The sequence below is a fragment of the Vicugna pacos genome, chromosome 17 (genome assembly GCF_048564905.1).
Source record: "Vicugna pacos chromosome 17, VicPac4, whole genome shotgun sequence".
In the NCBI taxonomy this organism is placed as follows: Eukaryota; Metazoa; Chordata; class Mammalia; order Artiodactyla; family Camelidae; genus Vicugna; species Vicugna pacos.
Window position 1 is genome coordinate 21219507 of NC_133003.1, and position 25747 is coordinate 21245253.

General features: G+C 59.0%; 1 protein-coding gene across 2 annotated transcripts; it reads right to left on the reverse strand.

Annotated features, from left to right (window-relative positions):
- Positions 1 to 156: 156 nt before the first annotated feature.
- Positions 157 to 25561, reverse strand: CELSR3 (cadherin EGF LAG seven-pass G-type receptor 3). Of its 2 annotated transcripts, none has more exons than XM_072941222.1 (35): positions 21820 to 25561; positions 20351 to 21001; positions 19796 to 20021; positions 19418 to 19533; positions 18974 to 19062; positions 18709 to 18866; positions 18007 to 18170; positions 17625 to 17750; positions 17365 to 17534; positions 16726 to 16911; positions 16034 to 16150; positions 15480 to 15651; positions 15182 to 15323; positions 14961 to 15081; positions 14459 to 14642; positions 14051 to 14152; positions 12493 to 12587; positions 12132 to 12341; positions 11692 to 11887; positions 11284 to 11439; positions 10696 to 10870; positions 9929 to 10096; positions 9580 to 9706; positions 9287 to 9493; positions 8906 to 9080; positions 8591 to 8703; positions 8065 to 8144; positions 7413 to 7536; positions 6893 to 7009; positions 6638 to 6786; positions 6250 to 6365; positions 5789 to 5947; positions 5035 to 5199; positions 3342 to 4230; positions 157 to 1894 (listed from the first exon to the last, which is right to left on the reverse strand). In XM_072941222.1, exons 1-35 carry the CDS (start codon positions 25559 to 25561, stop codon positions 1867 to 1869), a joined length of 9915 nt encoding a protein of 3304 aa, XP_072797323.1. In that variant the 3' UTR covers positions 157 to 1866. The 2 variants fall into 2 exon arrangements, with proteins under 2 accessions (XP_072797323.1, XP_072797322.1); XM_072941221.1 differs by having other exon boundaries at positions 5035 to 5235.
- Between the last annotated feature and the right edge of the window lie 186 nt (positions 25562 to 25747).

Consider the following 25747-nt stretch of genomic DNA (forward strand, 5'->3'; position numbering starts at 1 on the left):
ACCTGGTCCAAATCTCCAATGAAATAAGCTAAAAATAGCCGAATATTCTTGGGAAGGTGGGTGAGGGCAGTGCTCACATTTCTCCCAAAGGTCAGCCTGGCCTGAATCATTCATAGCCACCCTGGTACCCCACCCCCAAACAGAAAGAGGCAATAACCATTTTCTATAGAAGTTTATTCCCAAAACAGAGCGCGGCTTCACGGAACAATTTACACAGACAGGGAAAGGAGCCACTGGGCTGGAGAGGGGACCTCTGGAGAGGGGCATCTACAGAACCTAGGACATAGCAAGGACAACCCCCTCTCCCCACGGCAGGCCCCTCAACCCTTCAACGGCTGGGGACACTCGATAAGGAGAGCTGGGGTCCTGGCTGGCGGGATTTGGCACCAGTCAGTAAAGCAGAGCTTTCAGTCTCTTTCAAAACTGCCTCCCAAGAGTGTGCATGAAGGAGTGGGGTGTCTGCACCGACCCTTCACAACCCTGCTTGGTCACTGTTCCCCATAGTAAGAGGATGCCTACTGGGCCTGCTGTTCTACAGGGACTCAGGGCTGACCTTTGGCCTGGGAGAGTGAGGGGTTAGAAACCCCTCAAGGTGGCCAGGTTCAGGGTCCTCACAGGTGGGTCCTCCACACCCCTCTCCCACATTCTCTACCTTTCATTTGTAAACAAAACGAAAAAAATATTCTCAACGGTAAACAAAGTGTAAAAGTTCAAAGTTGTAAGTTGTAAACAAAGTTTAAAAGTGTTTTCAACCTTGACCTGTAAACAAAGTAACAAAATTTAAAAGTCCCCATTTCTGGACATCAGACAAAGTAATAAAAGTGAGTTTGTGAACATGGTCCTAACAGTCATTTTTCCCTTTAGAAGGGAATTAAGGAGGGATGGAACTGAGTCACTTCCTGCAGCCCGGGTGCCTAGGGCCAGGGAGGCTCCTGTAAACATGGGAGGCAGTGGCACCTACATTCTGAGTCTTCAGTTCCCTTGTTTCTGCTTCTCCCTTTGCTTCCACCACCAACCTCTCCTGCAGAATAAATTCCAGCAGGGGGCAGTGTCAGGGAATCAAATGGCACCACAGACAACTTTTACTGACAGCAGGGGCAGGGGCTGGCAAATAACCCCTCCATCCACCTTCTGCAGGAATGTCTGAATAGAGGCCTGAGCCCCTCCCCATGGGAGAAAGGGAAGCCTTGCTCTGTAAACATGACATCTGCTGCTCCACCAGCGCCCCACAGCATCAGTCCTGGGTCATAAGGCAGTAAGTGGCAGGGACTCACGTAATGAACACACACATCCATGGGGAGGGACACAAGAGTGAGCCCCTGTGAGGAGGTCAGAGGACCCCTGTTTCCAAGACCAACTCCCAGTCCCAGAAGTTTGGCCCCTGGGATATCCAAGAAAAAGCAAAGATCAGTTCTGCACTTTTGGCCCTGACGATATTCAGATCTACCTGGGCGGGCAGTGGAGGGGTGGGGAAGGAATTTACCCCTCCTGTCTGAATCCACCCTGGTAAGATGAGAGGAAATATCATATAATTTGCCAGGGACCCAAAGGGGGCCAAACTCTGCACTTCTTTCCCTCTGTCCCCCTCCCCCTCCTAGCCCAGCCTCAGAATCTGGGAGACAGAAAAGCTGAAAAATAACATAAGCATATCTCTCTGGTTACAAAGGTACAAAATGTATAAAAGTCCTCCCTTCAGTTCCCTCGCTCTGCGCTCACACGCTCACATGTCAGCACTGTAGCAACGGGGAAAGCTGGGGGGCGAGGGGTGTAGGAGGCTGCCTTGGGATCAGCCTCTGACTCCGGGAGTCTTCTGTTCACCCAAATCCTCCATCGCCCTCGGCTGTTCCTCATCCACACGTCTGCCCCTCAGGAGTGACTCTCACTTCTGGGAACTCTGCAGAGTTGAATGTGGAGTCACAGGTGGTTGCTGTCAGGTGGCTCTGGACACCCCCCCCACCAGACCCAGCGTGGACCACCTCTCCTTACCTCCCCCAACACCTTTGCCTCTCAGTCCCTAGCCCCAGACTCACCAGCAAGGCCCCCTGGCTGGCCACCTATGTCTTTTCTCTAAGTGCTTAGCAAGCACCTGACAAATTGTGTCTCAAAAGTCTCCATGTCTCAAAGAGTTTGTTACTACAGACACATTTTGCAGATGAGGAAACTGAGGCTCAGAGAAGTCAAGTGGGACTCCAGAACCTGAACCCCTGCTCAGTTCCCCAAGCACCCCATCCCCCAACAGCCAGACCCCCAAGGCAGGAGCCAGGGGGTGCTCCCAGCTCCCTCTCCTCTCTACCCCAGTATCCTTCCAGGGCTCTGGGCACCAGGCCCCCAAATCCCCTGCCTCTCCTTCCTGTCTCCTCCTCCAACTCTGCTCAGGTACTGTTGGTCTCCTGCCCCACTCCCAGGGTGCCCTTCCCTCCAAAGTCACCTCTCACCCTACAGACCTCCACAGAGCCTGACCTAGCTGTCCCTCCTTTGGAAACTCAACTCTGCTTTTGGCTTCCAAGACCTGGGAATTTCTGATTCCTACTCACTCCCTCTGCATTTTATTTTTATTTTGCTATTATTATTATTATTAATTTACTTGGGGGGATAATTAGGTTTATTTATGTTTAGAGGAGGTACTGGGATGGAACCCAGGACCTTGTGCATGCTAGGCATGTGCTCTACCACTTGAGCTATACCCTCCCCCCTCACTCCCTCTGAATCCTGTAATTCAGCTGCTTCCCAGGTATGTCTGCCATCCCCTACCCTACAGATACCCCACAGGCACCTGAGATGCACCAGGTCCCAACTCAGTTCCTGTGTGTACTAGCCCAGTCTCCACAGGCAGAAGGAACTTAGTATTGACTGAGTGAGTAAATGAATGAATGATTTACTCCCAGTTCTTCAGCCTGGCATATAAGGCACCCACATCCTGGCACTACTTCTGGCCCCTTTCTATTCCATTCTACCCCCTAAGCAAATCCTCCCAAGTAGAGACCCCTCCTCTCCTCCTTGCCCCTTCCACATATTGGGCTACCTCCCACTTCTAGGCCTTGGATCTGCCCGCCCCCTTCCACTAGCTCAGGCTCTTTGGAAGGCACCTTGCTCTCTTTAGTTCAGGAGGTGCAAGGGAGGGTGGTTGGCCCTAGGCATACAGCTGACAAAGTCTGGGCTCATCACCCCATTTGCTGCCAGATTTCTGCCCTTGGCCTGTGGCCCCTTGGCAGTGCTGAGCCTGGGGTAGCCCATGCTGTCTGCCAATCCCCGCTCCATTCTGTGGTGGAACACAGACCCAGGTGCCCAGGAAGTTGCCCTAAACTGATGGGGATGTGAGCAGGTGGCTGGACCCTGCTTACTCTGAGTCCGGGGACAGCTCCGAGATGCTGTGGGACGTGGCAGAACGTGGCGTGGAGGGCCCAAGAGCAGAGGCTGTGGCAGAAGGCGTGGCTGTAGTGTGAGGGCCCGAGGGTGTGCTTGAGGACTGCACGGAAGAGGAGAGAGCCGAGGAGTTGAAGGAGGCAAGGATGGAGGACAGAATGTCCAGCTGCTCTGTGGAGGGGCCGTGGCTGGGGCCACTGGCTGGGTCTTCCCTGACTCTGAGCAGCTGCGGTGGGGGCCCGAGGCCTTCTCGTGAGGGGTGCCGGCTAGGCACATGGTCCAGCCGCTCCCCCGAGTTCGATTTCCTGGACAGAGAGTCCAGGGGCCGGGATGGCAAGAGGGGGTCCCTTGACAGTTGTCGCTGGGGAGATAGTGGCAGAGGCGGGGGCTGTGGGTCAAGGTCCCGGGCACCATGCGGTGGGGGCAGCGTGCGCATCCAGTCGCAGGGTCCCCCTAGGTCCAGCGCATCGCGTGACCCAAAGCGGCCGGCTGTGGCACCAGGATAGTCCCTGGGTGGCTGCCTCCGTGGTAGGGTGCTGCCCCGATCCCTGGGCTCCAGGCGGCCTGGCACAGCATCCAGGTGTTCCTGGGAACCTGGTCGACTCAGGGGATGCAGGACAGGGGCAGGGGCCTCCTCCAGTCGCTCACGACTCAGCTGCCGGCGAAGAAGCAGATCCAGCTGTTCTCGAGAGGAGTAGCGGCTGGCTGGCTGCGAAAGGCTGCCTGTGCCCCCTCCAGCATAGATGCGACCATAGGAGGCAGCCGGCACAGCACGGTGGCCCAAGGTGGCTGCACGGCACCAGGACAATTCCGGGGCACCCCGGGTCTGTGGCACCAGTGGGTACTGCAATCGGTTCTTCAGGATGCCTAGAGGGGGAGCAAATAGAGGACAGGGTGTGTACGTGGTGGAGGGTGGAGCAGGAACCCCCTGGGTCTAGGAATGCAGCAGCCCCTGGAATCCCTGTGACACAGGGTTGGGGGCAGAAACGCTTTAGGGAGAGGGTGCAGAGGCAGCTCCTGGGAATCCTAGAGAGGCTGCAGGACAGGGGTAAGAGTGGGGAGGCAGTAATCCCTTGGGTCAGGACAGGGGCAGTCCTCAGGGTACAGGGGCAGGGGCAAACGTCCCCCCAAGGTCAGAGAAGGGGCAGCCCCCAGGTCCTGGTTATGCAGGCCAGGGTCCAAGGGGCAGGAATTCCCAGGGTTGGGGCAGGAACAGTCCTCGGTGGGAAGTCTCTGTGATGCAGTGGTGAAGGCAGAAACCCCTTGAGTTGAGACAGGGAAAATCTCTTGGGATCCTTGTAAAGCAGGGTAGAGGGCCAGAAAATTTCCAGGTTAGAACAGAATTTGTGGGTTCTGAGGCATAGCAGCTCCTAGGATCCTTACAAAGCAGACTGGGGTTGGAGGAAGGGGAGGAATCCCCTGGGGTGAGGCGGGAGTGGCCACTGGGGTTTCCATGGTGCTGGCTAGGGTACGGGGGGGGGGGGGCAGGCAATTCCCAGGTCAGGATGGGGCAGTCCCCAGGGACCATAAAGCAGAGTAGAGGTGCAGAAACCTCCCAGATCAGAGCGAGAGAAGTTCTCAGGATCCCTGTGAAGCTATTTGGAGTAGAAGAATGAAATTCCCTGAGTCAGGGCATGGGCATGGGTATAGGCCAAGGTCAAGGATCCACACCTTTTCTCTGGCGCTGGGCCCGGCCCAGGGAGGTTTCATCTCCACTGGTCAGGGCCAGGTCCGGCTGGTTGTTGTTGGCTGCGTCCTTGCTGGTATCCAGCCCCAGGCGCCTTTCGGAGCCCCAGGTCTGCAGAGCACAGGGAGTAGCCTCGCATTCCCCCAGGGCTGGCCAGTAAGACAGGAGGTCATTGCCATCCACATCTGTGGAGCCAGGGCAGGTTACAGGAGCCTCTGGGTTGACTCCAGTGACCATGGCCCCTGTGACCCAGACTCAGTGACCCCCAACCCTAAAGACTCCTGAAATCTGGGCTATTCTCATGGAGCAGAGGTAGGAATAGGAAGGTGTCTCTCAGAGGTCAATGGAACCATCTAGGGAGAGGGTTACTGATAAGCACCCCTACTCCTGACTGGAGGTGGACAGAGACTGGAGGTGGGGGAACCTGATGGCTGAGGGGTCGGGAAGACCAGGCTGAACCTCAGCCCTCAGGGAAGAGGAGGAGCTGGAGGGATGACATGTCACCCTATAAAAATCCCTGACCTCATTCTTCTGTTACCTGGGCCATTCCTGGGTCTTTGGCTAACAGAACTCTGCTGGGAGGCTGGATGGGGAGAGGTACGTATGGGCCCAATGATGACCCCGGGTCCCCAGTAGGTTGGTCCCAGGACTCCGCAGGGGATAACAGGGTCCCTGGGTTACACCCAAGTGTAATATGGGGTATCTCTTGGTCACTTGTTGGGTAGAAGGCCCCATCACCTTTGGGGTGGGTGAGGAGCCTCTCACTCTGCGCTGCTCGGCGGAGAGGACGCTGGAAACGCCCCCGTGTCCGGCCGTTGTCCTCGCTTTCTGAGGATGGGATAGACAGACTTCTCTCCTCCTCCAAGGACAGGTCACTGTCAGAGTCGGAGTCAGCACCTGAAGTTGGGAAGGTCAGGAGGAAGGCCTAGCAGTGGCCTAGGGAGGCAAGGGACTTGGGGGGCTTGAGGGAGGCAAAAACAAGGGGCTGGGGCTGGGAACTGGGGAGAGCTTGGAGTTGGGGTAGGAACAGAAGGCTGGGACTTGCCAGGAGAACCAGGGCTGGGGGATAGATGCCTCCTGGGGCAGTGACTTCAGGAAAGCTCTCCCCAGGACAGTCAGCAGCTACTCCCAGATTGGGGCAGAAGAAAGGTGAATCAGGGAGATCCTCTGCCTCCCTCCTCCCTGGCCCAGGCTCCCACCTCCACCAGCATCTCGATGGAACATGGCCACGTCCAGGTCAGTGGGGCCAGCGTGAGCCTGGACGCTGTGGTCAGTGTGGTCAGCAGCTGAGCCATGTCGAACCAGGACATTGTCCCTGGAAATGCAGGAGAACCCCCCATCAAAGAGGGATGTGATGGGGTGCCCTGGAGGCAGGGACGTCTGTAAGTGCACAGCCAGCTGTGTGTGGAATGGCTCTGAAGGCACCCCTGGGTGTGTGGCAGGAAGCATCTGGGGCAGAGGCAGTAGCAGAGGCCCAGCTGGCTGAGATGGGAGGTGCCACCCCAAGGACGTGGTGATGCCAACCCCTGGCAAAGTGCGGCTGGTCCGAGCTGTGTGCGCCCCTCGTGAGGAGGCCACTCCCCTCACCTGAGGTAGCTGCGGCCCCGCTGGCTGTCTTGGTCCTGGGTCCGGCCGGAGCGGGCACTGCTCACTGAGGAGACGGTGGAGGCACCGAGAGTGATGCGGATGAGGCCACTTTCCTCGAAGAGAGCCGTGTTGTTGTAAGCCCCAGGCCCCTGGGGGAGGTGGGTGGGACAGGAGCATGAGCCAACCCTGGAAAAGCCTCAAAGCCTGGCTTCCCGGGGCCCCCACCCTCACTCCCCAGCTCTGGGAGCCCCTCACCGTCCCAGCCGCTGGCCTGGCCTCCTCGGGCTCTGCCTTCCTGCCCAGACAGGCTGGTGTCCAGGCGGCTCGAGTGTCTGCATTCACGACACAAAACAGCAGCAGCACCACCAGGCCCTGTGGGTCAGCAAGGACCAGTGTGGAGTCAGTGAGAGGTCAGAAATGAGGCAGAGGACAGGGTCAGGCCACCACAGGGTCAGTTAGGGCCAGGGTAGGTCACCATGGGTCAGCAAGGGGGATCAGTCATTGCAGGTCAGAGTGAGTCAGTGATGAACCTGAGGCAGAACCCAATAAGGGAGTTAAATCAGCAGAGGCAGTGAGAGGTCAGAGTGGCCCGAGTGACCAGAGTCAGTGCAAGTCAGTGTGGACCAGCAAGCAGCCAGAGATCTTAGTGCCGATGAAAGTCAATCCAGGATCAGTATCAGCCTGGTGTCAGTCATCCCATCTGGGGTCAAGGCCCCAGGCCCCACCCTGCTGAAGCCCCCTCTGGTCCAGGGTGAAGGAGGGGTGCTGGAGTTACCTGGAGCCCAGAGAGGCCAGCGTGGAGGTAGTGGAAGGCCAGGACACTGTGGTTGACAGCCAGGAGGCCGAAGAGCCAGGAGGCACTGACCAGCAGAAGGAGCAGAAAGGAGCTGCGAAGTGTCCTGCCGCAGGAACATGAAAGGACACAGCACACGCGAGGGTCACACAGGGCTCACGTGGGGGACATAGGAGGACACACAGGAGTCACATAGGGGACACCCAGGGGATAGGGAAGGAAAGGGATTCACACAGAAACATGGAGGTTTTGGGAGGACACTCAGGGAGACTGGAGGTCACAGAAAGAACCAGAGAGAACTCAGGCAGTCATGAGGGGACATGGGGAAAACACACAGGAAGGAGGTTGGAGCCTGAGAGAAAACATGGAAGGCAGGTGGAACACATTGGACAGGGGGCCAAGTGAGCCACCCAGGCCATGGGAGACTGGGAAGATGGCAGGGTGGAAGCGTGTCTGGAGCCAGAGTAATGCAAGGGCACCAGAGAGGGACCGCTGGCCAGGGCAGGTGTGACTTTGCCCCAACCCAGAATCTGGAGCCCAGCCTGCACCAGGAATGCTCCAGGAATCCCAGACCCCACTCAGGAGAAGGCTGCCGTTCTGAGAATCCCCCACTCCCCCCAGCCAGCCAACTCACAGCACAGAGGTCTTCTTGGCCTCCCTCTGCCCAGTGGAGCAGGATGTGCGGGCAGCGAGGAGAAACATGGTCCCATTCATCTGGACCCACGGCCAGACATGTGGAGCAGGGGCAAGGCAGAGAGAGACAGAGATAGTGAGAGACAGACAGAGACAGAGACAGAGAGAGGCTAAGACTCAAAGAGAGAGGCAGAATGAGTAAGAAATACCAACAGACACACACACACAAAACAAAGATCAAAAACAAAGAGAGGTAGAGGAGCTTAGAATCAAAAAAGAAGTCAGAGAGTAACCAGGGAGGGACTGAGAGTTGGAGACGAGAGAGAGACAGTGGCGGGGCGAGGCAGTCTCTGAGCCCCGCACCTCCCATCTCTATGCCAGTTAAACAGGAACAGAAACGGAGGCCGAGCCCAGGAAGCCTGTGGACGGCCACTAGCGCCCCTCAGCTAAAACCACCACACCAGCTGCAGGGCCACCGTCCCCACCCCAAGGGGAGCACACAGGTGGCACTGAGTGAGGGCACTCACCACGATGACAATGACGACAGGGCCTGCAAAACTCCAGATGAGGGGCTCATGGACCGAGATCCAGCAGAAGTCAGGGTTCCCATAGCCTTCGGGATCCAAGCCGACAGCCAGGCCTGTGGGGGAGAAGGGAGAGGATGGATGGGGCATGTTCTAGAGTTGCTGACCCACTCATGTATGGGGAGAAGCTGGGGGCAGGGGCAGGGCAGGCTCCTCCCTGAGCAGATGGCACGGAGGAGTGAGGATGGGGTCATGATTAGGATGGGGGGCAGGGGTCAGGCCACTGAGGAAGGGCGGTTGGGAGTCACAGGCCCTCACCCAGCAGCACAGCGGGGACGCCCCAGCCCAGGGCATGGTAGAAACGCATGGCGCCGCGGTCCACATTGCGTGGCTCGACCTGCATGCGGTAGAGGTGCAGCCCCTGCACAAGCAGCCACGCGAACGTGCTGAGGAAGAAGTAGTGCAGGAGGATGGCGACCGCGGTGCACACCAGCTGGAGGCAGGGTAGCGGGACGTCAGGACCTTTCCTGCCCTGCCCCGCCTCTATCCCCTCAACCACCACAGGTTACCCCAGCATCCTGCCCCAAACCCGGGCCCCAGCCTGAGCATCCCTGACCTCTGACCCTGAACTCTGGCCCAGGCCTTCCCAGGGCCTGGTGAGGTCATCAGGACACAGATCCCCTGGCCCTGACCCGGCACCTGGTTTTGGGTTCTGTGGATCCCCAGCAGGAAGAGGAGCTCTGCCACCCCCAGGGCGGCAGCCACATTGGCATGGATGCCACGCATGTTGGACTTGAGGCTGCGCAGGCTCAGCAGGACAGCTGCGGTCAGCAACAGTGCGGCCACAGACACCGATATGACCACGTGGGTGAACACAGCCAGCAGCTCCAGGTCGCCCTCTAGCCGCTGTGGGGATAAGGATGGTCGCTGGGGTGTTGGGCACCCCTGCTTTTGACCCTCCCACTTCCTCAGGACTATGAATATAGCCCCACCTCGCGGGGGGAGGCATCCATGAGGATCCCAAAGGTGCCCGTCCGGCTGCAGCGACACCGTGCGTGGGACCCATTCCTGTGCACCAGCTCGCAGTCCCGTGCTGTCCAAGTGCCATGCCGGTCCACCCTGCAGCCACAGGGCAGTTAGACTTACCATCCCTTCTGGGGGATGCCCCATTGCCAGGCGGGGTTTGAGAGACAGTGGGAGGGGCTGAGGGCGCCTGGAGTTGGGGAGCAGCATTCCTTGTGGGCCTGGGCACACAGGGGCGTTGGTGGGGGCCCCAGGGGTAGGCTGGGCCTCCCGGGGGCTACCAGGGGGACCAAGGGTTTCCAGATTGGAGGTCCTCACGGGCCAGGCGGGTCCCACTGCACACAGATGGCCTTGCTGCGATTCGCAGTCTGTAGCAGGCGGAACTCAAGGCTGATCGGGGACTCCAGGACACCCCTTAGGAAGTTGCGTCCATGGAATACAGCCACGCTGACCACCGGGGAGTTCATAACAGGGTTCTGGGGAAGCCTGAGGAGACACCCCACCTGGGCTTGGACACTGCAGACCTCCCCCTGCTCTGACCACCCACCTTACTGTCTTCACGCCACCTGCCGTGGCCCAGAGTCTGGGATGCCCCAGAGTGGATGTTGTTTCTGAGAACCCCTTTGGCCTCTGCTAGGCTGCTTCAGGACTGGGAGTCCATGGCCTGGTTCTGCAGAAATGCAGCCGAGGGGCTTTGGACCCACTCTCCACACTGGGGTCTGCAGCTTGAGAAGTTCCAGACTGCCTCAAACTGCCCTCTCCGCCACCCCCAGCTGACCTCCCTCAGTCAGCCTGTCTTCGCCTGTCTCTATCAGCCAGTTCGCCTGCCTGTACTTGGCTCCTGTAAACTCCTTCATGTGACCACCCCCAGCTGTGGCTCCTCATCTGTTTGCTACTCTCCACAACTTCCCAGAACATGATTTACATGGAGCCCAGCATGGATAAAGCTCCCAGAGCTGTGGGCAGAGGCGTCTCTGTATGACTGTGAAACTGCTCATTTGTCCCCCCAAAATGGGGGTGCTCAGTTGGGTAGAAGCTCATAAGAAGTCCAGGGGTGAGGGGCCCGGAAGTAACTCTACTCCTACCTGGCACCCCGGCGCTCAGCCTGGAACTGGGCAGGGAGCAGCCCCCCCAAGGTGCGGTAAACCAGGAGGATGATGATGGAGATCCCAGGCTCGGGCTCAGGCTCCGGGGGGGACGGTGGCGGAGCCACACTCAAGGTGGTGGAGTTTTCAGTGCTGCTGCCGCTTGTGGACAGAACTGCCGGGGGATGGCAGGCAGGAGCCACTGTCAGTGACCTCTGACCCTGAGCACCCACAAACCCAGCTCTGAACCCAACCCAGCATCAAGCATGGGAATCTCTTCCCTGAAGGCCCAGAACTAGGTGGTGCAGGAGACAGGAGCCCGTGAAGGACACATGGGCCCCCCAGGGCTGGATCCCGAATATCAAGGCTGGGAGAGGTCATCTACGGTGACGGAGCAGATGTGGAGAGGTGAGAGGTACTGTGGCAAGTTGTGGGATGGAGAGCTGGTGTGAGAGGGTCTCACACAGTGGGGGTCTGATGTGGGGGAGTTCTGGCAAGGGGAGAATTGGCAGGAGGACAACGTGGTATCTGGCTTAGGGGAGGGCAGGGAAACAGGACCTGGCCCAGGGGTCATCCAAGGGCTCTCACCTTCAGCAGGGGATGGCCGTGGGGCCTGGGAAGGCAGCAGCACATGCGTGTGAGGATCCCAGGCATCCTGGCCCCGGAAAAGGTTGCTGTGGTAACGAGGGTAGCGACGGGTCCCCCGGGTGGGGCTGGGGTGCTCCATGCGGTCGATGCTGAGCACTGCCCAGGAGGAAGAGGGGTGAGACCCGTCAAGGGTCTCCTCCCGGTGCTGTCCCATTCCCTCCTACCCCTTATCCTGCACCCACAGCCCACAGCCTCCTGCTACCAGCTCAGAGCCTGTCCCTGCAAAGCGCTGAGGGTGGCAGCACAGCCTGTACCACTAATGTCGACATCACTAGCCCCCGGCCCCTCGGACCTCCAAGTCCTTGCCCTTACACAGCCGCCTGTCCCACCCCCCTACCCTCCACATACTGATGTTGGGCGTCACCAGCCCCACAGGATTCAGGTATGTGAGTTCCATATTCCTTGCCAGCGTGGCCGCATACTCCTCCAGATGCTGCACCAGCCCCGCGCTGCCCGGGGAGCCCCCAGGGGCCCGCTGCCCCAGTGCCGCCCACAAGTCTCCGGTCTCTGGAGCAAGCAGTGCAGAGCCGGCCCACAGCAGGTTCTGGGAGGAGGGAGGGGAGAGTGGGGCCCAGCCAGATCAGGAGGGTGAGGGGACAGGGCAGGCCTGAGGGGTCTGGCCAGGTGCCTAGAGGGACCCCAGCAGGCAAGGGGGTGGGCCTAGAGAGGACAAAGCAGAAGAGAGAGCCCAGAGCCTTCACCTCCCCAGGGTCAGGAGGGGCCTGAGTCGGGGATCCAGGGCAGGGGAGCCTGGGCCAGGGGATTGGGAGCCCAGGGTGCAGCCCTACCTCATTGAAATGGGCATCCTGTGTGGCTGTCAGCCCGAAGCCCTGCTGGTGGCTCTCAAAGGCTAACAGATGGGCCAGCAGGCGGGCAGTGACTCGGACATCTTGGCTGAAGTAGTGGTCGGTGTGGCCGGTTACCTCCCGAAGCCTCTGAGCCAGCTTCTTGGCCTCCACAGTATCCAAGACTGTCTTGTTCAGCTCCAGGCCATCCAGCTACCAAGACAAAGATGGAGGTGGTCACTCAGGCCTTTCTCAAAAGCCTCACAACAAGAAGGGTTTGGTTAGATTAAAGGGCAACCAGGAAAACCCCAGGTCCGGGGCCAAGGCCAGTCTTCAGTGCAGGGCAAGGTCTGGGCAGTCTCACCAGCAGATTGAGTTCTCGAAAGGCAGGGGAAGTACAGTTGAAGAGGTCGGGTTCCAGCCAACCCTGGTCTTCATCACATAGCCGCATGGCGGTACCTGAGAGCAGGCAACCCCTCGTCAGGCCTGGGGCCCGGACACCTCCGCTGATGAGGTGACCACAGCACCCTCCCCTATCCCAGGGGAGCTCTGAGGCAGAGACCAGGTAGTAGGCATCTGTGGCTGGATCCCTGGACAGAACCACCCCAGTCCTCAGCCCAGATGGGCCCCAGGGGCTTGTCAGTCAATTCCTGAGGGGTCTGTGGACCATTTTGAACCACCATGATATAAAGAACACATCAGCAGGGCTGTATGTGTACACACGTGCACAGACATATGCACAAGCCAGAACAGCTGCACAGACCTGTGGCCCAGGGCAAGCACACATACCAATGCTCTCAGATCTACACATAAACAGATGTGCAGACCAGGACAAACACACAGACCTACAATGCTTGCAGGCACATGCTCTCGCTCGCTCGCTCGCTCTCTTTCTCTTTCTCTCACTCGCTCTCTCTCTCTCTCTCTTTCTCTCTCTGACACACACACACATATACACAGTGACATGGACCAGGTTTTCCAGATGTATTTTGTGACCAACATGATGTGGGGGTGGAAGCTCTCACACACATTTTAATTGCCCCAGCGGTGCCTTTGCTGATCTCTCTCCCTTGTCTTTGCGATTGGAATGAGAGTTGAATGAGAAGTGACCTGGGCCTTAAGAGAGCTTGTAGACACTGGTAAAGTCTGACTTAAACGCAGAACTCCCTGACTTACATAGAATCCCCTCCCCAAAAGACAGACTCACAGATGCGTGCACAGGCACAGAGAGACACACACAAGAGCATGCATTCACAGACAATCTCTGTCTGGCCACTGCAGAGACCTGAAGCAGCAGGAAGGATTCTGTGGGGACCTCAGGCAACAGAGAGAAGTGGGATCCTCAAACAGAAGGTGGGTGTCTTTCATGCCCTCAGGTAGTAGGGAGAGGCCTGCAGGAACCTCAGGAACTGAGGAGGGGTCTACAAGGACCTTAGGAAGTATGTGGGGGGGTGCTCTTCAGGGTCCTCAGGCAGTGGGGAGGGGCCTCTGAGGATGTGAGGCATCAGAGGGCCCCCAGAGTCCTCAGATAACAGGAAGGGTTCTCCAGGGACTTCAAGCAGCTGGGAGTAGCTTTTAGAGACCTCAGGCAGTGGGGAGGGGTCTGCAGGGACTTCAGGCAACAGGAGGGATCTGCAAAAGCTCTGGCAGTGGGAGGGGGCAGCGCACCTAAGCAAACACGTACCCCTTACCTGCACCCCGCAATCCTGCCCAGAAGCCAAGAGAAACAGATGGAGGCTCATTGAGGGTGTGGTGAGGGACCCGGAGCCCCAAAGAGGTAGTGAGGGGCCCACATGGACCCCTACCCAACTCCCACTTCTTTGTAGGAACAAGGCCGACCAACTCAGGAAAAGAGGTGGCTCCAGCAGGCAGAGGACAAGCCTGCACCCCCCTCAGTGATGTACTTGCCTCCTAGTACTCACCCAGGGCCCCCCGAGGACAGGGCACTGAGGCCAAGACACCAAACTTGGTCTGGGGCCACCACACACCAGATCTCAGGGACTTGGGGCAGGCATCATAGAGCACTAGGGAGAGAGGAGGCACTGAGCCAGGCAGCCAGGAGCTGGGGCAAGTGACAGCTACTTCCACTGTCCTGCATCCGCCAAGCAACCCCCCCACTCCCCTGCTGGCCTCACAGGAGCTGGCCCGTCAGATTCTGTGACAGGTCATCCAAATACTCAGGGTAGATATGGGAGTGCCTGGGTGTAAGTAAGGCTCTCTCAGAGAAGCTTCTTAGAGTCCCCACCCAAGGAGCCAAGCATGCCATGGTGCTTGGTTGCAGCGGGCCAGAGCCAGCTCTCTATATGTGGGGCTGGGTGGAGCCTGCTCACCCCAGCAGCCGCTGGCTGTCACCTCGGCAAAAGGACTGTCGCAGCTGTTGCACTGGCGGCCAAGGGCTCCTGGGCGACAGGGGCACTGCCCGCTGTGGGGTGCACATGAGCGCGAGGTGGAGCCCACAGGGTAGCAGTCACATGGGAGGCACGAGTCACTGCCCCGTGGTCGGTAGTGGAACTCCTGTTTGAGAATGGGTCAGGGGCCTAAGGTCAGAGGTCAGGGCTTAAGGTAGGGGGTCTCAGCTCAGGACTTGGGGAATGAGTGGAATCAAGGGCAAAGGGTCAGGAGAACAGTGCTCACAGGCCAGTAGGAAGACTGGCCTCAAATGAAACCTAAGGGAGGGGTTAGACGTCAAGGATAAAATGTGGCCATTAGGTCATGGGATAGGGGTAAAAGGTCAGGGGCTGAGTGAGGTGGCAGAGGTCAGCAAGCTTGATAAGCATCAAAAATCATGTCTAGGGAAGAGTTAAAAGGTCAGGACTCAAGAGCCAGGCACACCTTGCAGTGACACTGCCCATTGGTCTTGTTACAGTTGGGGTCAAAGCCCTTGTGAACATCGCAGTTGCAGGGTCCACACGTTGGACTCCCCCACCAGCCCCGTGGGCACTGCTGGTCCATCCTGGGGCAGACAGGCAGGTGAGATGCCTCCACGATAGCACAGTGATCCTCTCTCTCCCCACCACCAGCTCCTTCCATCATTTCGACCCCCAGCCCCTTACCTGTGCTCACAGTGGTGCCCAAAATAGCCACCTACACAGTCACAGATATAGCCATGGGGGGCCCCGGGGAGGTGCCGGCATGACCCCTGGTTCTGACAGGGGTTCAGGAGGCAGGCGTCCACACAGCCTGGGCCATAGTAACCTGCAGGTTAGGTCAGAGAACTTAGGACACTGGCCACAGAGCATGGGGGGAAGCAGGTACCTGTCCTTCTCAGTCCCTGCCTCCTCCATGCTCTCCAGGTTCCCCAGTCTTCACCAAGAGCCCCAGATCACCCTGCCTCCCTCCCCCAGGTCTCACCTGGCCAGCAGGTACAGGAAAAGGTCTGCCAGAGGTCTCGGCAGTCAGCGTGGGGTGGGCAGGGCCCAGAAGCACAGGCATTGGTCACAACGCAGCCAGGTTCCACGTTCACTCGGTGACTTGGGGGAAGCAGGGCCGGAGTCCCTGAAGGTGTGGAGCCGAGCCATACCCCCTATGAACACAGCCAGCAGGGGATGAGACCCATGGCAAAGCACCTCAGCCTCAAGTCCTGCAGAGCCAGCCACTTGGTTTGAGAACCCTGATATGCAATCTCCTTACAAATCCTGGACTCTGATCCCAAATCCTCAATTCAGTGCCCCTGTGGGACACCCAATCATGCTGTCCCTGACACAAGCCTCCAGTGACTGTTGATAATCTAAGCTAGACTCTCACCTTCAGCAGCACAGAAAGGCTTGACCCATCTCTGATGGCTCTCGGACACTGCTACCCCTGTGCCAACCCCCATGTGAATGCAGCATTTCAGGTCCCAAGGCATCTTGATCTCTGACCACCCACCCTGATGCCCCATATCATGTTCGCATGCTGACCCCCACCTGGATACAGCCAACCAGCCCCTGAGGATCCTCCTCATCACTGCTGGGGGGCAGGCCTCCCACGTGGAGTCGCTTTACCTTCAGGCCCTGCAGCTCATTCCCCACTGCCAAGGTGTCCTGGAGGAGGGGAGCAGTCAGCATTGGGGGTGTGGGGGGACTTGATGGACCCCTGCCCTGCCCCAGGGTCATTCTTGGCCTTATTCTAGCCCTGCAGGACCACTGTCTGCCCCTCTGGGCCAGGGGACCGGTCTGGGCATGAGATGCTCCCAGGTATGGAAGACCTACTGGAGCACAGCAGATGAGTGACAGGATGGTTTCAGTCGAGAGCTGAGCTCAGACAGATCCCTCTTTCCTGGACCCAGAACAGACCCTGAAATTCCAGGATTTTGAGCTGGGGAGATCGGAGCAGAGACCTGAAGAGGTTTCCAGGATTTAGGCAAAGCACTGGCCGTAGAGATTCCCCAAGACCAGGCCAGAAATCTGCATAGCATCCCTGACATGAGGAGGGCCTGGCAGTGGACCAGCCTAGCTGGCAGCATGTGCTCAGAGCAAGGATCTGAGGAGAGGGCCGGGGGAGACATGAGACTACGTGCAGTGGAGGGAACTGAGAGGAGCTGGACTAGAGGTGGGTCAAATGAGGCGGGTCTGGTCAGAAGACTGAGAATGGACTACTTCAGAGTGAGAGGTCAGACCTGAAAGAGACTAAAGTCCAATGAGACCATGAGGACATGGTGGCCCCGCCGGCCACCCGGCTCTTCCTGCAACTCCAGCCGCAGATCATGCCATCGGCCGTCACTGACAGTCACCTTGTCCAGAAGGAGGTGGGCAGCTCGGCCCGAGCCCCTGGTCACCGTCACGGACAGCAACCCCTGATTCAGCTGTGGGCAGAGAGGTACAGCTGTGAGGTCAGAGCCCCAAGTGGGGCTGGAGCTGGGAGTGTCAGGAGGTGAAATCAGGGGACTCTGAGGTCAAGAATATCACAGGTCAGAACAGCAGGGGCAAGGCTATATCTGGCACATGCGGCACTGTGCCCGGGGACACTACGCTGCTGCGAGTGAAGTTAGGGGGCATGGGGAAGGACCAGGGGTTGAGGATTGGTGTAGATGGCACATGAGAGCTATGTCAGTACCCTGCACCTGCAGAGGATATCATGGTGGGGAAGTGGGTCAAAGCCAGGGTCCAGAGCAGAGTCAAGTATGGTCAGGACACCTAGCAGAGAAGTATGCTGTGTGACCAGGCTGGAACCCACAGGAATGTTGCTGGTGGCATTAGAGATGGAGAGCTGAGGGTACAGGAGGATCAGGAGGACAGGATCAGGAGGACAGACACACCTGACAGAGAAGTGTGCTATGTGGCCCAGCCTGCACTTGCATCAAGACACCCTGCGTCGCCCGTGTCCGAAATGCCAGCCCCAGGTACCATGGTACAGACACAGCCATGTCATTTCCAAAGTCCCAGCTCAGAGTGCCATTGCCACGGAAATGGTGGGGATGGGCCATGGCTGGTGGGATAAAAGAAGCAGGGTCACAAGCCCCACCTCAAGAACAGAACTTACCCTGTGGGCCCCTCCTGCCCCAGGCTGCCCACTCACTGAGCCGACAGTCTTTGCCTCCAAAACCCACAGGGCAGTCACAGCTGAAGCCGCCCCAGCGTTCTGAGCAGAAGCCGCTGTTCTTGCAGGGGCCCGAGTCACAAAAGTGCAGCTTGGCCTGGCAGCCTGGGAGAGGAAGGCACATGGAGGATGTAAGAACATGGTGAGGGTACAAGTGCTGGACAAACAGGGGACCAGAGGGGCTGAAAGTGGCCATGGTCTCAGCCCCATGTTCTCTCAGAGGGTGGAATTGGTAGCAATCTGGCCCCAAAGGCTAGGCAGGGGCATGGTCCTTGCCAGGAAAGGAGACAGGGGTGAGGTCAGATTTTGAATCAATCCATATAGCCCTCCACCCTTTCCCTCTGATGCGGACATGGCCTACCTGCTGTGGTGCCATTGTTTGCCACGAAGGCCGCCATGTCCACTCGGCGGCCATCAATATGCAGGTCCCGCATGCAGCCAATAAAGTCCTTGTGGGACACGGGGAAGTTCTCGGGGAGGTTGGGGACACCCCCCAGGAGCAGAGGGCCCGTCAGGTCCAGGGACCTGGAGGTCAGGGGTCCAAGTCATTGGTGGGACTGGGGCCAGGGTAGATTTGCTCCTGGGGGGCCACAGGAAATGGAGGGGGTAGGACTCAGAGGGTAAGATGATTGGTGGGGAGAGTAAGGTCAGGCTGGGGAAGGAACTGGGTCCTTACTTTAGTTGTGGGGGTGCAAAGGACAGTTCATGATTGGCAGATGGTCTGGGGAAAGGTGGGAGAGGCTGGTGTTGAGGACTAGGATGAGAAAGGGAGGCATCTGGGTGGCTAGGGTAGGGGATGGAGAGTGAAGAGTCTGGGGGCTGATGGGGACATGGAGCATTAGAGATCGGGGGAGTGGAGACTTTGTGGGATTGTGTGGGAGTGGGGAGTCTGAGGTAGAATACAGAGATGGGGGCTAAGGTGAAGTAGGGTTTCAGCATCCTACTGGGGAAAGGGAATTCTGGTGGTTTGGGGAATGATGGGGAGTTTGGCAGGCAGTATGTGAAGGGCTGGGGTGGGCTTTGGCAGGCAGAAGGCTTGGGGATCAGGGGCTGGGGACCTCACTTCTTGGAGCTTGTTTGCATGCCAGCAGCTGCGCATGAGTAGTTGCCAATCTCAGCACCAAACTGCAGAGCCACGGCCACATCGCAGTCATCCACGCTCAGGACAGCCACCTTGTCCTTGGAGGGGCCCTGTGCACCCCCCAGGGCATCTGTCCGGGGCTAGAGACCCAGGTACACCACTCAACAGGACCCCCAGGGTGACCCCTGAGGGGCAGAATCTGGCATCCCAGCTCCCCCCATACTCCCATGCCAAGGGTGGTGCCCACCTTGTTGTAGTATCTCAGATGCACTGTATGCCACTGCCCGTCACTCAGGCCCCCTGGAACTGTGGGGCTGACCACTGTGTTGGACTCACCTGTGGGGTGGACGTGTGTGGAGGCTTGTCTGGAGCTGCTAAATTCCCCCACCCACCCAAGCATGCAGGCACAGCTACTCCCAGGGTGACCCTGAATACATCAGATCACTCTCCTCACTGGTGACTACAACTGCTGGACTAGAGTGCTTTTGGACAGATAGGGGAAGCACATGCTTCTTGGAGAGCTGAGCTTTCCCACAGGGAAAGTGGTCCTCATCAGTGTCTGTTGGGCATTTGGTGTGTGTTCAGGTGTGCCGGTGGGGCAAACCTGAGGGAACCTGAGACTTGCACCCCACAGCCATCTCACCCACACCTGCACCCATTTGCCCCCAGACTCATCTGCCGGGGCACCCACCGGTGGAATATGTCAGCCGCACTTGCCCAGCCACGAGCTCCAAGGCCAGGAAGTCGTGCTTCTCGTTCAGGCGCCCGTTGTAGAACAGCAGTCCGCTTGGCTGCACGGTGGCGAACCTGGGCGGGGTGGGCGGGCGCGTCATGATCCAGACCCCTCCTCACACCCACCATCCCTGAGACAAGAAGGTTCGCGACGTTCCCGCCCAGGCTGGAGTAAGAGAGGAAGCGACAAGAGAGGGTGGGACCAGCGGGTGAGGTCAGGCAGGCCATCAGGGGAGCGGTGGTGTGCTGTGGGACCCCAGGATGGGGCAGTCAGGTATCAGGGTCATGGAGGTAGTAGGGAAGGCGTGCAGGCGCACAGATGCGTGCGGGCACCTACGAGAGGGACAGCGTGAGGTGGAAGCGCTGCCGCAGGCCGCGGAACATGACGAACGAACTGGGCGGGAAGGAGCGTGCTGCCACCTCGCAGCGCGGACCCTCGAAGGCGCCACCCGCTGGGCACTGGCAGCGGAAGCCGCCGTCGGGCCCATCCGCGCAGGTACCCCCGTTGCGGCAGACGCCGGGCACGCAGCGTCCGGCCTCCGTGTCCAACTCACAGTCTTCGCCTAGGGGTCAAGCCGCGGTCAGAGGTCAAGACCGCGCAGGCCAATGCTCCAGCGGGCCCCGCCCCTCCGAAGGCCACGTGCTCCAGGCCAGCGCCAAGACCTCTGAAAAGTCGAGCTCGCTGTGGGCACGCCCCCATTCTGCCTGGCCCGCCCGGCTGCGGCCACGCCCCTCCCCGGGTCCCGCCCCGTCCACTACCACAGAGCCTCACCGCCCCGCCTGTCCAGGGCCCCGACCCCGGTTGCCTCAAGAGTGATGCTCAATCCTCGCTTGCACAATAGTTCTGTCCCACTCTCTGCCTGGGTTCACCCCGGCCTGGCGCCCGTCTCACCTGTGAAGCGCGGGCGGCAGACACAGGTGTAGCCTCCCTCGCGCCGCGCGCAGGCGCCGCCATTGCGGCATGGGTTGGAGTAGCAGAGGTCGAGCTCCGTCTCGCAGAAGTCGCCGGTGAAGCCGGGCGGGCAGCGGCAGCGCAGGCCTGCGATGGGCTGGATGGGCCTGAAAAGCGTGGAGGCCGAGGCCAGAAAGGGTGCAGACGAGTCAAAACGCAGCACGGACACGCACTTCATGTAGTTCTCACAGGGCTCGCGCAGGCACACGTTGTCGTCAAAGGGCAGCACGTCCAGGAGTGAGCGGGCGGCAAGGGCGGCGCGGCGCACGTACAGCTGCTCCTGCAGCTCCTCAGAGCTGAACCAGGGACCCGCAGCGCCAGCCCCGGATCCGCGCGGCGCCAGCGCCGAGAAGCTCACATTGAGCACGGTACCCCCAACGTCCGTGTCGTTCTGGATATTGAAGATGAAGACATCCTCCGCGGGTGTGGCAAGTACCGCGGCCACGCCTTCCAGGAAGTGGCCCAGCAGTGGCGATAGGAAGCGTTCCTGCCACATGTTCTCCAGGCGCACTGTCAGGCTGTTGGCCAGCAGCTCCTCCGTGATGATGACCACACGCAGCACACACTGTGCTGTCACACTATGTAGGCCATCTACAGGCAGAAGTGGGGGAAGAGGTCAGTCTGGGGTCAGCGGCTTCCCCTCCCTGGGACAAGTGAATTGAAGGATAAATAAAACGTGCCTTCTTTGGCAATGCCTGTAATTTATACTCCAAAACTTGAGAATGAGCACTGGTAAAGTCTGTCTCTCAACCCCTGCAGCCTCCAGTAGACAGGACTGCAAGAGCCTCTCCTGCCTGCCCTCTTCTATGAGGGAGAAGTTTATGAAAGCCTGGACCACGGAGGTAGGAAAGAGGCAGGTAGACCTCTGGACATTTTCCCAAAGGGCAGGGCTTCAGGCAGCCCCTTGGATAGCAGTCAGGCCAGTGTGGGTCCACTCAATGCCTGAGCTGCCAGAGTAAGCTGCGCTTCCCAACCACTAAACTGTTGGCCTCCCTCCCCTCCACAGGTAAGTTGAGGGTCAGACTGGACCTAAAGTAACGCTTCATTTGAATAGGGGTGTGGTGTGGGCTGACTGGCCTGTGGCATTTCCTGGAACCTCCAGAGCATTACCCCAGGATCTCCAGCCTTTCAGAGGGAGATGGGCTAGCCCTAGACCAGCAAGCAGACAGTTCTTTACAGTCTTTATGGGATCTGCTAATGCTCTAGAATCTTTGGGGTTCTGTGGAGACCGTCCAAGAACCTAAGAAGAAACTATATGAACCTAACCTGTGAGGTCTATGGCAGATCCTATGGGGTGAAGGAACCCAGCACTTAAGGAATTCTTGGAAGGCTTGGAAATCTCTCTGGTTTGAAGTGCCTTGTGGGGCCCCGGAGGTCACTGGCTCATTTGATTACCCTCTGCTGCTCACCTGTAACAGTCACCAACATGGAGGCCACCAGTGGACGGTTGTTGTCTAGCTTGCGGCTGAGTCGAAGCTCCCCGCTGGTCTGGTTGACCACTAGCAGCTGCAACTCATTGCCCCGCTCAAAGGAGTAGAAGAGGTGGTCAGAGACATCAGGATCGTATGCTGGGATGCGCCCAATAATGCCTGAGGGGAAGGTGTCTGAGCGGTTGGATACATAATTGTTGAAGAGGATCTGAAAGTTGTTGAGCACAGGGCTGTTGTCATTCTGGTCAACCAGGCGGACGTGCACAGTGGCCCGACTGACCAGAGGGGTTGATGTGGCCTGCACCACAATCACATATTCCTGGCGAGCCTCATAGTCCAAGTCAATGAGTGCCGTCAACTCTCCAGAGAAGATGTCCATTTGGAACAGCTCAGGGATGTTCCCCTCCACGATCTGGTACATTATATGAGCATTGGGACCTTCGTCAGGGTCTACTGCAGTGATTTGGGCCACCACTGAGCCCACAATGCTGTTCTCCTTCACTTGCACCTCAAATTCCTCAGCCGGGAAGACGGGTGCATTGTCATTAATATCCTGCACTGTCACCTGGATGCTGACTGGAGTCCGAAGCGGGGGCACGCCTCGGTCCACTGCATAGGCAGTCAGTTCATACACTGGCACTGCCTCCCGATCCAGCCGCCTCACTGTTCGGACAATGCCAGAGGTGGGCTCAATGGTAAAATCTCCATCCCCATCTTCCCCATTCTGGAAAGTATACTGGACTCGGCCATTGGCATGAGCATCCCGGTCAGTGGCTGAGATCTGCAGGACACTGGTGAAAGGTGGGGCATCCTCAGAGACCAGCCCTGTGTAATGGGAGGCCACAAACTGTGGAGCGTTATCATTCACATCATTGACCATCACCTCCACGTAAGTAGTGTCTGCCTTCTGTGGTATTCCATTGTCCCGAGCAGTAATAGCCAGCGTGTAGGTCACCTGGTCCTCATAGTCCAGTGGGGCCTGCAGTGTAATGGCCCCTGAGTCTGCATCAATGCGGAACTGGGGCAGGTTGTCTTCCAGGAGATAGGTGATTCGAGCATTCTCACCCACATCATCGTCAGAGGCACTGATGACCACTACAGTGCTACCCACTGGCCTATCCTCATTCACACTCACTGAGTAGTGGGCACTTTGAAAGACAGGTCGGTGAGTGTTGGCATCTGTAATGTTGATGTGCACATAGCAGTGATCATGAAGGGCACGGTCAGATGCAGTTAGCACCAGCTTGAAGTAGCGTTCCTGCTTGTAGTCCAGTGGCAGAGCCAGTGTCACCAGACCTACACCCCCCTGGGTGCTGATGGCAAAGCGATTCCGAGTGTTGCCTCCTGTGATCTGGTAGCTGATGGCACTGTTGGCATCACGATCTACAGCAGTCACGCTGACCACACTGGTGCCCACAGTCGCATCCTCATTCAGCCGTAGGTGGTACTCCTTCATCGTGAACTCAGGCCGATTGTCGTTAACATCCAGCACAGTCACCGTTACGCTGGCTGAGGCTGAGAGAGGAGGTGAGCCATGGTCTCGGGCCTCCACACCAAAGAAGTAATGCTCCACAGACTCACGGTCTAGGGGACCACTCACAGAGACCCAACCAGTGGCACTGTTTATCACAAAGGGTGTATCAGGTGCCACACCAGTGAGGGAGTACTCCAATCTGGCATTCTCCCCATGGTCTGCATCCACTGCCTGAATGTGGATGACTGAGTGGCCCAGAGGTGCATTTTCCAGGACAGAGACCTGGAAGGGAGTGCTGACAAAGATAGGAGTATGGTCATTGATGTCCACCACCTGGATGCTGGCCAGGCCTGTGTTGTTGGACAGCGGTGGGCGGCCCGCATCCTGAGCCCGGATGCGCAAGGCATACTCTCTTTCTGCTTCAAAGTCCAGAGGTGCCACCACCTGGATCTCGCCCGTGAGGCTGTCGATGGCAAAGTGGCCGCGGCTGTTGCCACTGATGATGTTGTAATGCACCAGTCCGTTGGCGTCCTTGTCCCGGTCGGTGGCCGTGACGCGTAGCACCACCGTATGGGGGCGCACATCTTCGCGCACCTGCGCCACGTAGCGCTTCTCGCTAAACTGGGGCGCGTTGTCGTTCTCATCCAGCACAGTTATGTGCACACGCACGGTGGCTGACCGAGGCCCGGGCTCTTGGCCCTGGTCGCTGGCCTCCACTACCAGCTCGTAGTTTTCCATGTGCTCGCGGTCCACGCGACCACTGGTGCTGATGAGACCCGAGCGCGGATCAATTTCGAAGGCGGCGGCTGCGGCCGCGCGCGCAGCCGGCGGCCCCACAAAGCGGTAACGCAGGTTGGCGTTGGGGGGCGCATCACCGTCTGTGGCACGCAACTGCAGGATAGGGTAGCCCTCCTCCACGTTCTCACGAAGCGTCTCCCGGTATTGCGCCTGCTCAAATACCGGCGCGTGGTCGTTGCGGTCGGCCACAGTAACGGCCACCATGGTGGTGGCTGAGAGGCGCGGCGAGCCGTGATCCTGTGCTGTCACGCGCAGGTAGTGGCGATCCATGCTCTCGCGGTCCAGAGCGGCCTCTGTGCGGATGAGGCCGCTCTGCGGGTCGATGCTGAACAGCTCCAGAGAGCGGCTGTTCATGAGAGCAGCCAGGGAGTAGACTAGGCGCCCGGCCTCACCCGCGTCTGGGTCCTGAGCCACTACGCGTAGCACCGCGGTACCCGCCGCCTCATTCTCGGGCACTAGCGCCTGGTAGTTGTACTGCGGAAACTGTGGGTGGCGGTTCGCAGCGCGACGGGGACGGACCCGGCCGGCTGGAGACATTCTCCATACTCCTGGCGGGGCTGGGACCCCAGGGGGGCGCGGCCCGGGGCGCTGCGGAAGGAAGCGGCGGCGGAAGAGACCATGGGAGCGCATGCGCTCGGGCGTCGGCTCGGGAGCTGTCCGAGACTCGCGGGGTGCTGAACCAGACGCGGGAGCTGTCCTCGGTGTGCGAGGTGCTGAATCCAGCTCAGAGCCAGATACCGCAACCTCGGGAGGGCAGTCCGACTGGGGGACTGTCCTCTTCGCTCGGAATGTCGCGGTTCTCTCTCTCTGACCCCTGCGCCCCGGCGCCCACAACTCCCCGCAGCAGCGCGTGATTCCCACTTTTTTGGGGTCACTTCTCCCAATATTCCTCTGGGAGGACATCGACTGGGAACCACGCAGCCGAACGAGAAGGTCCGAAGGGAAGGGAGAGCTGTTCTCAGGACCCGAGACCCCTGGGGACAGAGCCTCTGGCGACAGACTCTCTCTTCGCAAGGACCCTGTCCGCCCACAAGAGGAGACCTCTGGGCGCCAGCATAACAGAGATCCTGGTCCTTGTCCTGTCTCCCGCCCGCGGCTGCCAAATGCCTGGACCCCGTATTCTGCTTCCAGCCTCGGCTGCTCAGAGGGCTTTCGACCGCTTTGGGCGCTTTGCTTTTCCCTTCGGAGCCCCACGAAGGCAGGTTCCCTGAATCCCAGGCCAGGCTCTCCATCCTCTCGGACCCCAGGCGGCTCGGGACAAAGAGCTAAGGCTCCGCCACCGATCCGCGCCCCTGGCCCAGTAGCGGCAACTACCCCCGGGTCCCAGTCTTGGCCCTTGCAGCCCCCCAGCTCCTCCTGGCTAAGAGGGAACAAAGAGAGGAGGAGCAGGAGCAGGAGTAGTGGGGTCGTCGGCCCCCTGAGACCCCACCACGGCTGCCGCCTCGCCATCACCCACCGCTTCCCCACACCGCCTCCACTGTCCCCCGCCCGGGTCCAGACCTTGGGCCCGCCTCGCTGCTCGGGCCCCCACCCGAACCCCTTCCGCCGCCCCAATCCCCCGCCTCTCTGCCCGTCGCTCCGCGCCGCCGCCACCCTCTGGACACCATCTACTCCGTGGCCAGAGCCCCTTTGACG